Below are 12,583 nucleotides of genomic sequence, written 5' to 3' on the forward strand. Positions count from 1 at the left end.
AGAGCTGGCTGTGGGCATGCAGCCTGCACCAGCTGCAGGTGCTAGCAAATACAGGGCTGTTAGGGCATACTCTAGGGCAAGGAGAAGCAGTGCGTGAAAAATCAGCGTTCAGGAGATCTGGGGGAAGGTGGTTTTAATGCAGAGCCTTTGGGATGGTGCTGGGGGTGCAGGTTGTGTAATTTAAAGGTGATTTTAATGCAGAGCCTTTTGGAGGGTGCTGGGGGTGCAGGTTGTATAATTTAAATGTGATTTCAATGCAGAGCCTTTGGGAGGATGCTGGAGGTACAGTTTGTATAATTCAATGCCCCAGGGCTGCTGTGGAGATAGAGCCAGCACCTCTGGCAGTGGGGGCTCCTGGAGGGGCTCTGGGGACCAGCACAGTGCACACTGCAGCATCCTGGCAGCACTTAAAGCTGATTTGGGTGTGCATGCACATTCTGCATTCCCTTTGCTCTGATAAATACAGTGTGGTGTGAGCAGATCTGCCTTCCCACTGCTGTCATAGGGAAATATTTGCTTGCTCACCTCCAGTTTTCATGGAAATTGTCTTCAAGACAAAGTGAAGGCTGCTCAGCAAGCTTTTAGCAATCTTGTCTTATTATTATTTGAAACAAAAGTTAAAAATGAAAACTGAAACAAATTAATTTTAAGTGAGGTATTAGTAGCTTGGAGGACATAATTGAACTCAAATTGTAATATTTAAAATATAATTAATTTCAAATGTAGAGAGCTAGTTCAAGGGTTAGAAATAGTGCATGCAAGTGGCCAAACTAAGAGCAACACTGGCAACAATTGTGTGAGCTTGTGCCACTGGGATATGAAGGAAAATGAGCTCCTGCTTTAGTCTTCCTTTACAACACACAGGCTGCTGCTGCTGCCCATGTTTTCCTCGAGCAGGAATATGTGCTGAACAGGCAGCAAAGTTCCCCAAAGCTAGTGGATGTGGAGAATGTGGAGCTGGGGCTGGCAGTGCCTCACTGGGAGTGGCAATTATCTCTTACAAGGGGTGGCCATTGCCAGCAGTGGCAGCAGCCCATCAGAAACAGCAGGGACGTGTCCAAGGATGCTCTCTAGAGAAAACAGTTCTGAGCAAAATGTTGAAAAAGGACTTATTCTTTGTATGTTTTGATCCCTTGTTGTTTACAAAGCAGCAGTAGGGACTGGGGGCTTTTCTACCTCTGGGTTTTCTCTCAAGGTGTGCCCTGAAGAGAAATGGGCAGCTCTGAAACTGTGGCTCTGGTCTTTGGAAGTGGGAGTGGAGGGTGTGTTGAGAAGGAATGAATAATCCAGAATGATCCCTTCCCTCCTGATGCTTGTCTCCCCCAGGTTTGTGCATGGGAGGATCAGGAATTCTGGGTCTGAGCACCGGGGCTTTGCACTAAAAGTAATTTGCGGGGCTGTTACATTCTGACCCCAAAGGAAACTCCACCAATGGAGCATGGCAGAGATGAGGCATGTGGGGATACTCTGTGCTGCTGTAAGTTTTATTTACAGAAGGAGTTTATTGCCTGTTTTGCACCCCTGCCTCTCATTGTCCTTGTTTGTGAGAGCATGACTCTGAGATTAGCACAGGGAGGACCTCGCTCTTCTAGAGTTACTAAACAAGCACTGAGGGTTGAGTTTTTAGATTAATCTGTTTTCACTGCAAAAAGTGGTTCCTGGAGGAGATTTGATTTCAAGCTGTCTGTGGTCCTTGGGCTTCCCATGCATCAGGAGGCCTTGGCTGGAGGTGTTAGTGAGGAACTCCTTCCCAGGGCTCCTGGGCACACTTTTCCTGCAGCAGGATGTTAGCAGGGATCCCTGGGAACTTCCCATTGCTCTGCTGAGCTCACACTGCTCCTGCATGGGCACCACTGGCAGCACAGAGATGTCCTTTGGTGGCACAGGGTTTCTGTGCCCAGGAAGAGCCCTCCATCAGCATCTTCACACAAATTCAATAATCCTCTTTCTGATTATTTACACACTGTACAGAGGATTTGGATATGCCAGTCTCATTTTGGTGCAGCCTGATTTTCCTGTTTATTCCTCCTTGAACTGACAGCTGTAGGAGCTGTGTCTTTCCTCAGGGTGGGCACAACCTCAGTCTGGGTCTGGTGCTTGTGGATGCTACAGCACTGCCCATAAATAACTGCAGGAGGAACCCTGGCCTCGTGCCTCTGGACACCTCTGTCACTCTGGGACTGCTGCTTGGCCTTACAACTTTATCAGCCTCTTTAGGACTTGGAATTGTGCCTTTCTGAGGAGGAAATGTCCACACTGTGGACGCAGTGGTGCCAAATCATTTCCCCAAATGACTTCCCCTCTGGGTGGTAAAGTGCATTTTTCTGTTTTGTTTTCATTCCATCATGTTCTGTACCTCAAGAGAAAGATTACCCCACTCCCATTTACAGTTTGGTTTCCATATTGTTTAGTTAAAGAGAAGGTAACTTCATACACTGTGGAAATGTTTCCTACTCCCCATTAGTGATTAATACCAATAAAGCCAAAATGAAACTTAGAGGATAAATGACAGATAGCAACCAATGAGATTTCCTGAAAGAGTTTTAAAAGCTAATGATCCTTGAAATGTATAAAAATAAATTGCTTCATTAAAAACCATTTTACAAAATAATTTCTTCCTAGCAGCATATTTTCTTCAAAACAGTTCCCCCGTGTAACTACACCTGGGCAGTAAAATTTGATTCAGTGCTGCTCCTATGGGGCCACAGTGAAATGCCCTGATTATGTCTGTGTCCCTGCGCCTCATCAGGGGAGCAGGTTTGGGGCTGAAAATGAGAGACATATTCAGGGCAGGGCTGTTGGAGTTTTTACTTTGTGCCCTTGTTTGTGGGGCAGCAACAAGAATGTTTAATATGAGTGACAGAGTTCTCTGTAATGGGCACAGGGCTGGTGAGTCACACATGGCTGCAGCCACAGCCATTCTGCTCTAATTAAAGAGAGCTTCAGCAGGAATGTGCAGTAATTAGCTTGGTGTGTAGTGCACCACCCATGTCAGCAGTGTCTGCCACAAAGGTTGATTGAAATGTGCTCACCCTCCTGCACTGTGCTCCCTGTTGGAGCTCCTCATTGCTGTGCTGTCATGCAACAGCAGGAGCCACAGAAATCTGCAGAGAATTAGAGCAGATTTGCTCAAACTCTGTTTGACTGGGTGGGTTTCCTCTGCTGAAGTCACACACCATGCTAAGGCAAGGCAGATTTACACATCAGAATGAGATCCCTGACCTACTGAAGATGAATTAACAGCAAAAAGAAAATTCTGTTGTGGGAATGTGGGCTTTTCCAAGTTGTCTGCTGCTGTTCAGTTTGAACAGGCACAATGCTTTTGTGCTGTGACTTTTTATCAAATTAAATACAGATTGTTTTTGCTTCTGTTTTTGAACTGTTTGATGAATGAGAAAATGCAGTGCTGGTAACTTTGTTTGCATCCACGTGTTTCTGTGCTCTTGCTGTGGATTTAGGAGCAAGGCTGCTTGTCTGGGGGCAGGAGGGGTGGTTGGCTGGCTTGGTGGGGCAGTGAAGTGACAGCCCTTCCACAGGCTCAGTGCTGTCTCAGCTGGAAAAACATTCATTTTCTAGGGTGAATTAACCAAACTCACTTGAGTAGAGCTGCAGGTAGCACCATCCCCCTCCAGTGGAATTCTCTAAAGGTTTTGTCACTGGGTGTGAGAAAGTTCAGTTGTCCTTATGAAGGTGCAGGAGGTATTTTAGAGCTGCCAGCACATGCATCTTCACATTCAGTGGTTTAAAAATGCCACAGGCAGCCAGAGCTTCTGCACCATGTCCTTCCCTTCCAGGAGGCAGATTCAGGAGGGGCTGAATCAGACCCACAGGTGCTTGGGCTGGGAGCTGCTGGGACAGGAGAATCACAGGGAGCAAATAGTCAGGGCACTGGGGGCATTGCCATTCCCAGCACCAGCTGCAGTGACAGATGAACTTGTCCTGAATTTGTGCTGTGGCTTGTATTCTTTTCTTTTCCTTTTTTTTTTTTTTTTTTTTTTTTTTGTAAATTTTATGTTATTTGGTTTTTTTTAAGCAATGTTATAATTTGGTGTTGCTGCCATTGGGGCTGCAGTTGAGGCTCTGCAAGGCTGCTGCCCTGAGCAGCAATAGTTATATTGGACAAGGATTTTACTGTGTTATTTAGCATGGGGCTGTTTTAACCCTGCTCAGGCTGGTAAATAAGTAGGCAGCAACTTATTTACCAGCCTGAGCAGAGTTATGGAAATGGAAAGGGAATTGTTGGTTTGAAGGACAAGTCAGGAAAGAATCGCCCTCTGAATGTTGTGTTGCTGGGTAATACCCCCAAACCAGTCACTACTGATGCTACTGGAAATCAATTTTTTGTCTAAACTACTGAAGCAATTCTTGCATAGTTTCAGGTGTTTAGAGGAGCTTTGTGTCCTCTGAAGTGTGTGGGCTGTCAGTGGTCAGGGGGAGTCACAGACATCCTTCAAAGAATAGAATTTGTTTATCTAGGAGAGCAAAAGAAAGGATGGGAAAATCATGTTAATGTTAAAATACAGTTGGGAAGTAAAATTACTTTAATAAATGTATCTTAGAAATAGGAATGTGTAGATCCTGAGTTTGGTCTAAGATCTCCCAGCCCCCACACCTCTCCCCAAAAAAGAAAATCAAAGTGAATGAAAAAAGTTGATTTTCCCCTGACAGGACACCACAACCTCTGTGAGGATAGGTCTCATGATGGAAGAAATGATCTTCAACCTTGCAGATACACATCTGTTCTTCAATGACCTGGAGGTATGTGGCTGCTTATTTTATTTAACATCTTTCTCTGTAATCATTTGCATGTGGTCTACAAATTTGGGGGCTTTGGCCAAGAAACTTTTTATTTTGACCCCAGAGAGGTGGACCTTAGTTGGCTTACTGGAAGCATCACTTTGACACTTCCATTGTGTTCAGGATTTCTTTTTTTCTAAATAGTCAGTTAACAATGATGGCTTTTTGCAGGTTTACTAAATTATTAAATTTACTAAATTTAATAATTTGCAGATTTATTAAATTATTACTAAATGTAATAATGAGGACATTGCTGTTGCTTCTCCTGAAATTTGCTATTTGATAATTTTATTTAGCTAAATTAGCATAGATCCTATGGGGGCAGGCAGCAATTTGCTATGAGCCACAGCAGATGTTTTGAAAATGTTGCTTTGTTCTTGAGGAAGGTTTTGCAGAGACAGAGCAGGAGGTTCTGCTCAGGATCAGGAATACTGCAGGATGAAACTGGGAGACTTTCGGTGTAACAGAACAAGAGGAAGAATTTTTCCTGCTGGTGACATGGATAGACCTGACTCTCTCTCATACAAAGCAAAAATCCTTTAGAGTGTGTGGTAAAAGCAGGCGAGGTGATGCTGGCAGGATGCTGAGGAGCAGCAGGGGTGGAAATGTGTTGGAATTTGCAGCCAGAGCACTCAGCTGAACGGATCAGCACAGGGTGATGAGGTGGGGATTGAGCTCTGGGCACCTGGAATCAAAACCCTGCTTGGAGGCATTTGGAGAAGAAAAAGCTGGCATCCCTGGGCAGACTTCTGTGGTTTTGGTTTGGTTTTTTTTTTTCCCTTCACTTGAAAAAGGAAGAATTTGTTTCTGTGCCAGATGAAAGGAGAGAACTTTTTCTGTGCTGGAGGAGTTGAGTGGGAATTTGTGGTTCCTCCAGGGCTCGGTTGCAGTGTGGTCCCCTCTGTCAGGGCAGGCACAGCCTTTCCTGCCCCTGGCTCCTGCAGCCCTCAGGTGTCACTTGCTGGGAATTATTTCCTTTTAAAGACAAGCACCTGAACTGACAGATTTTTTCCTCTTTCAACTCTTTTCATAGAGAGAGTTTGTGATGAGGGCATAGAAAGTACAAAGTAAAATCTTTCTCTTAGGGATAAAAAATATAGAGCTCCTCTTTGGTAGCCCGGGGCATTATTTAAGTAGTGATAATATTTGCTACAGAACCATCACCTTTCACCCATCAGATCTCAATATGTGATGCAACAAAACTCCATGTCCTGCACTGTGACCCTACAAAACCCCTCTACCTTTTAGACTTTTGCAAGTTTTAAAATAAGTTTTCTCCTTTTTCACTCACTGCCCTAAAATTTTAAATGAAGCAGCAAATTGTCTGGCCTTCATCAAATTGTGCACATTTGTCACTCAGTAACAGCTCTGGGCACTGGTGGTTTGGTTTTAGCTGAGCTTTTTCAATTAAAAATTGATGGATGATGGAGAATTGAAGAAAAGTAAATGTGCCTTACAGAATTTTGCTTTCCAAAAAAGCCATGTTAGTTTGGAAGAATATGCAGCAACAGAGTCACCCAGAGTTACCCACCCTACTCCTTCATTTAGGATGATAAATAAAAGCCACCTTTGTGTATTCACAGAGTGGTATTTAAGGATCATACATCACTGAGTACTGGGCTTTAAAAATGCAGTGAATGACATCCTTAAAAATGAAAAAAAGGGATTTGTAAAAACCAGCAGAGGAATAGATTCAGTTGTGTCCCCACAAGCATTACCATGTACATTAGCACCATCATGTGGTGCAGTGCAGGTCTGTACCACACAAAATGAGCTGGAACTGCTCAGGGCAGAAACCATTTCTGAGCATCTCTTGTGCTACAGCTGAGAGAGCAGGGGGAGAGTTTCCCACCTGAAACCACAGCAGGAATTCTCTGAAACACAAAAATACTTCTCTGGCACAAATCCAGGTTCAGCCATTCTGGGGGGGTCCAGCGGACTGGAATAACCAGAGCATGGCTGGCCCAGAACTGACAGTGGAACAAGGGGAAAGAGGGGAGAAATGTCACCCATCCTTTCCAGAGAGGCAGGCTGGATAAGGAAATCAATTCCCTTGCCTTGGCACAGGGGAATGGTTTGTTCTGCTGGCTGCAGTTTGCAGTGCTGTGCAGAGGAAAAGGTGCTGCCAGGGTGCAAAGCCCTTCTGAAACATTCCCAGAAGTGCCTGATGAGGACAAAACATTTGTCCATAGGTACAGCAAGGTTTGCACAGCCCTTGGTGGTATTTGTGTGATCCTCCTTAGTCTGGTGAGGACGTGATGTCACCTGGCAAAAAGCTGGCTTCAAAATGTGAGGGAGGAGCCTGAACTGGAATGTAACCAAAAAAAAGAAAAATCTGAAACTCTGGTTAGCCAGGGCTTTATCTTTTCTTAGGATCTGCCCAGAAGGGATTCAGGTAATTGTTTCCTGGATGCATTAGCTGAGTGCATTTTGGCTGTGCAGTTCCATTCAGGTGGAGCTATTCAGATCCATCCTCTCTCAGTGCTGCAGAGCAGTAGGCAGCAGATTCCAGCTGATTCACCCCAAAACTCAGGGTGGTTTTGGAAGGACACTGATCACTGGTCCCCAGGGCAGGGGGGTGACTGCAGAAGTCTTAGACTCCTACTGAAAACTTTCAGTCTTTTTAGAGAAAGGGATTCTCTGTCAGCAAGTTAAGTCCTGCAGGCAGATGAAATCCCTGCAGTGTGCAAGTGTGAGCCATGCAAGGTGTTTGCACAAAGATGATGCTGCAGAGGATATCAGCAAATATTCACCTGACAGCAGATATTCTCCCTCTCTGCTCCCCTTTCTAGGGGAATCAGGGAGAAAAGAATTTACCCAGGGTTAAAAATCACAGTGAAGCTAAAATACAAACTCTGGCCTTTCCAGGGTTGTGCTTTTTTTCCCAGCTGCCTTTTGTTCACAGCACAGTGCTGGCTAAAGAGCAGCACCTTCCACCCCAGCCCCTCGGTGGATATTATTGTCCAGCTGTCTGGAAAACAGGTATTAGGGACAGGAGGACTGGCAGGGGGATGAGGAGCTGACAAACAAGGGGATTAGTGTGTGTTTACAGGTTGCTGCCTTTGGGAGCCATCCCTGGGAGGTTTTGTGTTCTGGGGAGTGTTAACCCCTCCTAATGAGGGATGCAAGCTCCACTGATCAGTGAATCCATGAGATGTTTGAAACTCTCTAGCACAGCCCTGTTCCCCAAATAGACTGTGTGGGCCTTTGTAAGTTGCTTTTATACCTGCATGAGATATTCAGGGGGATGTGGGGGATAACAGAAGCAGCTCTCAGGAGCTCTGTATTTCACCAGGAGGCAGCAGAGGTTTGCTCCAAGCCAGCTGTGCCATTTAAAACAGCTCAGGCTCCCCTAAATGTGGCTGCTCCCACCTGGAGGCAGATTGTGCAGCACCCAGAGACATTCCAAGAGTAAAACCAGCTCAGTGCCCAGAGCTGCAGGGGCTGGCTGAGGCCTCACACACTTGTGTGAGGTACAGGCTGTGTGTGCTAACACCATCCAGTGTGAGATCCCAGCTGAAGAACCAGCAGGGAGGGCTCACACACGTGTCTGAGGTCTCACACACAGGCTGTGTGTGTCACACACCATCCACCTGAGATCCCAGCTGAAGAAGCAGCAGATGTGAAACCTGGGCCGGGTTTCCTTGCTGCCATTGCAGCACCCTCCTCCTCTCAGCAGCTGGGGGATCTCAGTGTGGTGCCTCCCCTCTCACTGGGATGCCAGGGCAGCCTGCAGGGATGCAGGAGCAGCCTGTGAGCAGGGCTGGAAGGAAGGTGCAGGCTGTGCCTGGGGTAACACGAGAGGCTCAGCTATGAGGTAGCGTCTCAGGCAGTGTCAGGGTGTTTTATTAACCCAGAAATGTGATAGCTACTGTTGTCACACTGCAGTGTACAGAACAATCCATTCACAAACGAGAAAAGCAGATCCCTGCACAAATGCCTTTCCCCTGACTTCATGCAGTGCTGCAGCTGGGGTGCTGTGGGCTGACCCAGCGTGGTCACAGCAGCTCTGGGGCTGGAGGGGAGAGGTGCCAGCAGGGATCTGCTGTTCAGCTGCTGGGCTGCAGTTATATACAGCAATATATACTCCATTGATGATAAGAGGGCTGATGAGATGAGAACAAGATGCAGTTGCATGTCATTTTGAGAATTATCTAAAATGCTGCAGAAAATCTCATTAATATGGACAAGAACTATCTGTCATGTTTTGCCATTGACAACAAGTTTGGTTACTTGTTTGGGAATTTCTTTTTTCATTTTTTGAAAGGGGCTAGTTTAAAGTAATTCATCAAACTCATCATTGTGTAAGGTAAAAACAAATTCTGTGGTTTACAGAATACTGAAGTGGTGAAGAATTACCTTGGTTAGCTGCAGTTGTTCTGACTCCACAGTTCTGTGGTACCAGCTGTCACAGCTTTTAAACTCTGTTGAAAAATCAACCAAAATAAAATATACTGTTCACCAGCTTGCAGGCTTTCTGTTCTGCTCTCACCCGTAAGGCTCATGGAGAAAGGAGAGTTAAGGTGCAGGGGGAACTTCCCAATTTTTCTTTCTAATCTTAATGCTGAGACTGGGAAAGAAACCAGAGGAATAACATTTCTCACATTTTTGAGGCAGGGCCTCCCCCATTGGAACAATGAGGGATTTTGGAAGATAAGATCTCGAGCACATTCTTGATGCAGGCTGAGCTCCAAGTGTATATTCTGGTTAAATTTCCTGTGCACAGATTTCCTCATTATTGACACACATTATTCCTCAGCTCAGTCTGTTTGTTGCCTTCAGTGTTTCAGCCCAGCTTCCCTGCACATCAAAGACAGCTCAGAGCAAACTGGGAAAACACCAGCAGGACAGGCAGGACAGGCATCTCTGGAAATCTCCCTGGGACAGATCTTCTCCCCTGTAATTATGTGGGCACACACCTCCTGTCCAGAGCAGTGTTCTCACAGGGGGAAAGGCTGCCAAGTCTCTGCCTTATCATGCATACAGAGTAGAAAAAACTCGGTTTTCCTGGCTAAACCACAAGCATCTCCATCTCTGTCTGCATAAGGAGTTCCACTCTCTGTGTTATTCAAGAGCTGTTGTGCCCTTAGATAACAGCAGATCTCACACACACTCTCTGTCTGTTCATATTTTGTGCAAGTGCTATGTGATACTTGTTGCTAACAATTAATTGACTAGACTTACAATACTAGCAAATTGTAAGATTTTATCTCCTTGACATTAAAGTAATCTTGCATTACATTATTTCAGTTTTTTTCCCACAACATTTACTCACTATTGTTTGTTTTTTTTCCATCTGTCTCCTAGGACTGTGACCAGATCCACATAGATGATGTCTCATCAGATGATAATGGTCAGGATCTAAGGTATGGGGTGTCCCAGGCTGGAAGCTGCAGGACAGGCAGGCAGTCCCAGCCATTTGGGAGTAGCAGGGGGCTGGCCAGAGATACTCAGACCTGCACTGTCTCCCCTCCTGGCTCCATGCTGTCTGCATTCATTGAGCACACACAAGTACAGAGTCCCCTCTCTCACATTGTTGTGTCTGTGCCTTCTCTCAGGCCCTGATTATGCTGAGATTTGGACCATTCTGGGAAATATATCTAAATTAGGTTGAGCTCCAGTCAGACCACACCAGTTTCATATATGATTTAACCAGACAATTGTCACAGCTGTCACCAAAATGCTTCAAAACCAGACTGAAAGGTTTCCCACTGTCCAATCTGAAGTGATGGGCTTAGTAGAGAGGAGTTGGACTTTCCCATGCCAGATCCTTGTTGAAACTTGTACCTACACTGCACCAAACCTGTGTGAGTTGGGTCATCATGTTCACAGAAACTGCTTCTGTACAATTCCATCTGCTTTTCCCAAAGCGTTGCCTGCAGAGCAACAAAAGGAAAAGAATGAAATGTGCAGAGCTCATATTGAGCTTTGCAATTAGTGGTTTTATGGATGATTATTGTGAGAAATTGATGCAGGAACAGAACATTTTTTTAGATCTGCGCTGCTAATTGTGCTGAAGATGAACTTGTTCTGTACAGCGTGTCCTGTGTGCGCCTCTTGTCCCCACATTTCTTTTCAGCCCTTTCCCCTCCCTGCTGGCACTGTGCAGGCTGTAATTACACTGACCTCTCCCCTTGCCTCCTGCAGCACGTACAACTTCTCTGCAGATGGCTTCCACAGCTCCAGTGCCAGCGCCAGCCTGTGCCTGGGCTCGGGCGTGCACGGCGGCGTGGACTGGATGCGGAAATTGGCGTTCCGCTACCGCCGGGTCAAAGAGATGTACAACACCTACAAGAACAACGTGGGGGGTGAGTGCCACTGCCCGGCCCCAGCAGGCCTTTGCCCTCCCAAAAGCTGCAGGGCCATCTCTGGAGGAGGTGCAGGGGCCTCGGGATGTGAAGCTTCACGGTGACGGAGCAAGCGCCCCCACAGTCACCCTGAAATGGGGATCTGTGCAGGGCTGTGGGAGTCACTAAAATACCTGGTTAGTGGCTTGAGAAAGACTCAGATCCCAGTGTGGGGGTTTGTTTTGTAATTTATTTGGCAGGAAAGCAACCTTCTCCAATTTTCCAGAATGTTTAGCAGGCAAGCAAACAGTTCAAAACTAAATATCTCCTTTTATTTCTACACAGCATGTCTGATTGCTGCCTGAAGGCTTTCTTGTATTATAGCTACTCGTTTTTAACTCCCCTAAAACAATACCAGAAATCAGGATTCCCTGGGTTCCTTCATCTCACCTAGTTCCAGACAGTTCTTCCAAGAGACTCTCGGCTTCCTTGTCAGTAAATCAGTGCAGGTTTCCCTCTGACTAGGAAAAGAAAGAAGCAAAACTCAAAGTATCGCCACAACTTATTTATTGGTTAGAGGACAAGTCTGCCCTGCAGGCACTGAAAATGAGGCATGGCTTTTCAGGACAAACAAAACCATCCTGGCCTCAGGTGTGTCTCTGCCCAGGTCACTGCCCACTTCACACAGCCCTTCATCTTCTTGCTCACTTCCCATGCAAGCTTTGTGCTCACTCCAAGAAAGGTGTTCCAGGGAGGTCCTGCTGTTGTGCTTGACTGAACCATCCCAGCAGAGGGGAAGGAAGCTGAGCTGCAGCAGCAGAGGATTGTGCAGCAGCTGAGCCTCAGAGCTCAGGTGACATGGCAGTGACAAAGGGAGGGCACCAGGGCCAAGAGAGGGGCACTGGAAGAGTTCAGAGCACAGGCAGGTGCCCTTTGGCATCCCCATGCAATTCCCTCTCTGTGCTTTCCCTGCTTGCAGGTTTGATAGGAGCTCCTAAGAGGGAGACCTGGCTGCAGCTGAGAGCAGAGCTGGAGGCTCTGACTGATCTCTGGCTCACCCATGCTCTGAAGGCCCTGAATTTGATACATTCCAGGTAAGAGCAGCTCCAGGAATTGCCTGTGGGTTTGATCCAGGAGCTCCTTTGCTTCCTTTGTTTTCCCCCTCTAAACAAACTGAGACACATTTGCAGGGCTTTGCTGGCCAAGCCTGTGGGAGGCCAGTCTGCACGTTTGCCAGGCTGAGTTACCAAGGGTTGGGGTGAGCTTGGGATGGGGAACTGAGAAAAGCAAAACAATCCTTGTCTTTGGCTTTCCTTGGCTCCCTCAGCCATGGCTCCATTTCCAGGTTTACAAAAAAGGAGGGGGAACAGCCAGTCTGTCCCTGAACGTGCTCACTCACAGAACCCAGCATGGACATCACTACATTGTGTTCCAATTCCCACCAAACACATCCTGGCAAGCTTGCAGTAAGGCTGCATCATTGCTGCTACTTTGGTTGA

General features: G+C 46.4%; 1 protein-coding gene across 4 annotated transcripts in view; it reads left to right on the forward strand.

Moving 5' to 3' along the window:
• Positions 1 to 12,583, forward strand: part of EYA2 (EYA transcriptional coactivator and phosphatase 2) — a 91,396-nt gene that overhangs the window by 70,317 nt on the left and 8,496 nt on the right. For all 4 annotated transcript variants that reach the window (XM_074553796.1, XM_074553795.1, XM_074553794.1 and 1 more), the window contains exons 10-13: positions 4,669 to 4,758; positions 10,105 to 10,163; positions 10,945 to 11,105; positions 12,064 to 12,178. In XM_074553796.1, coding sequence (XP_074409897.1) covers positions 4,669 to 4,758; positions 10,105 to 10,163; positions 10,945 to 11,105; positions 12,064 to 12,178 — 425 coding nt within the window. The remainder of the gene's footprint in view (positions 1 to 4,668; positions 4,759 to 10,104; positions 10,164 to 10,944; positions 11,106 to 12,063; positions 12,179 to 12,583) is intronic.

The sequence above is a fragment of the Zonotrichia albicollis genome, chromosome 17, assembly GCF_047830755.1.
Source record: "Zonotrichia albicollis isolate bZonAlb1 chromosome 17, bZonAlb1.hap1, whole genome shotgun sequence".
Lineage (NCBI taxonomy): Eukaryota > Metazoa > Chordata > Aves > Passeriformes > Passerellidae > Zonotrichia > Zonotrichia albicollis.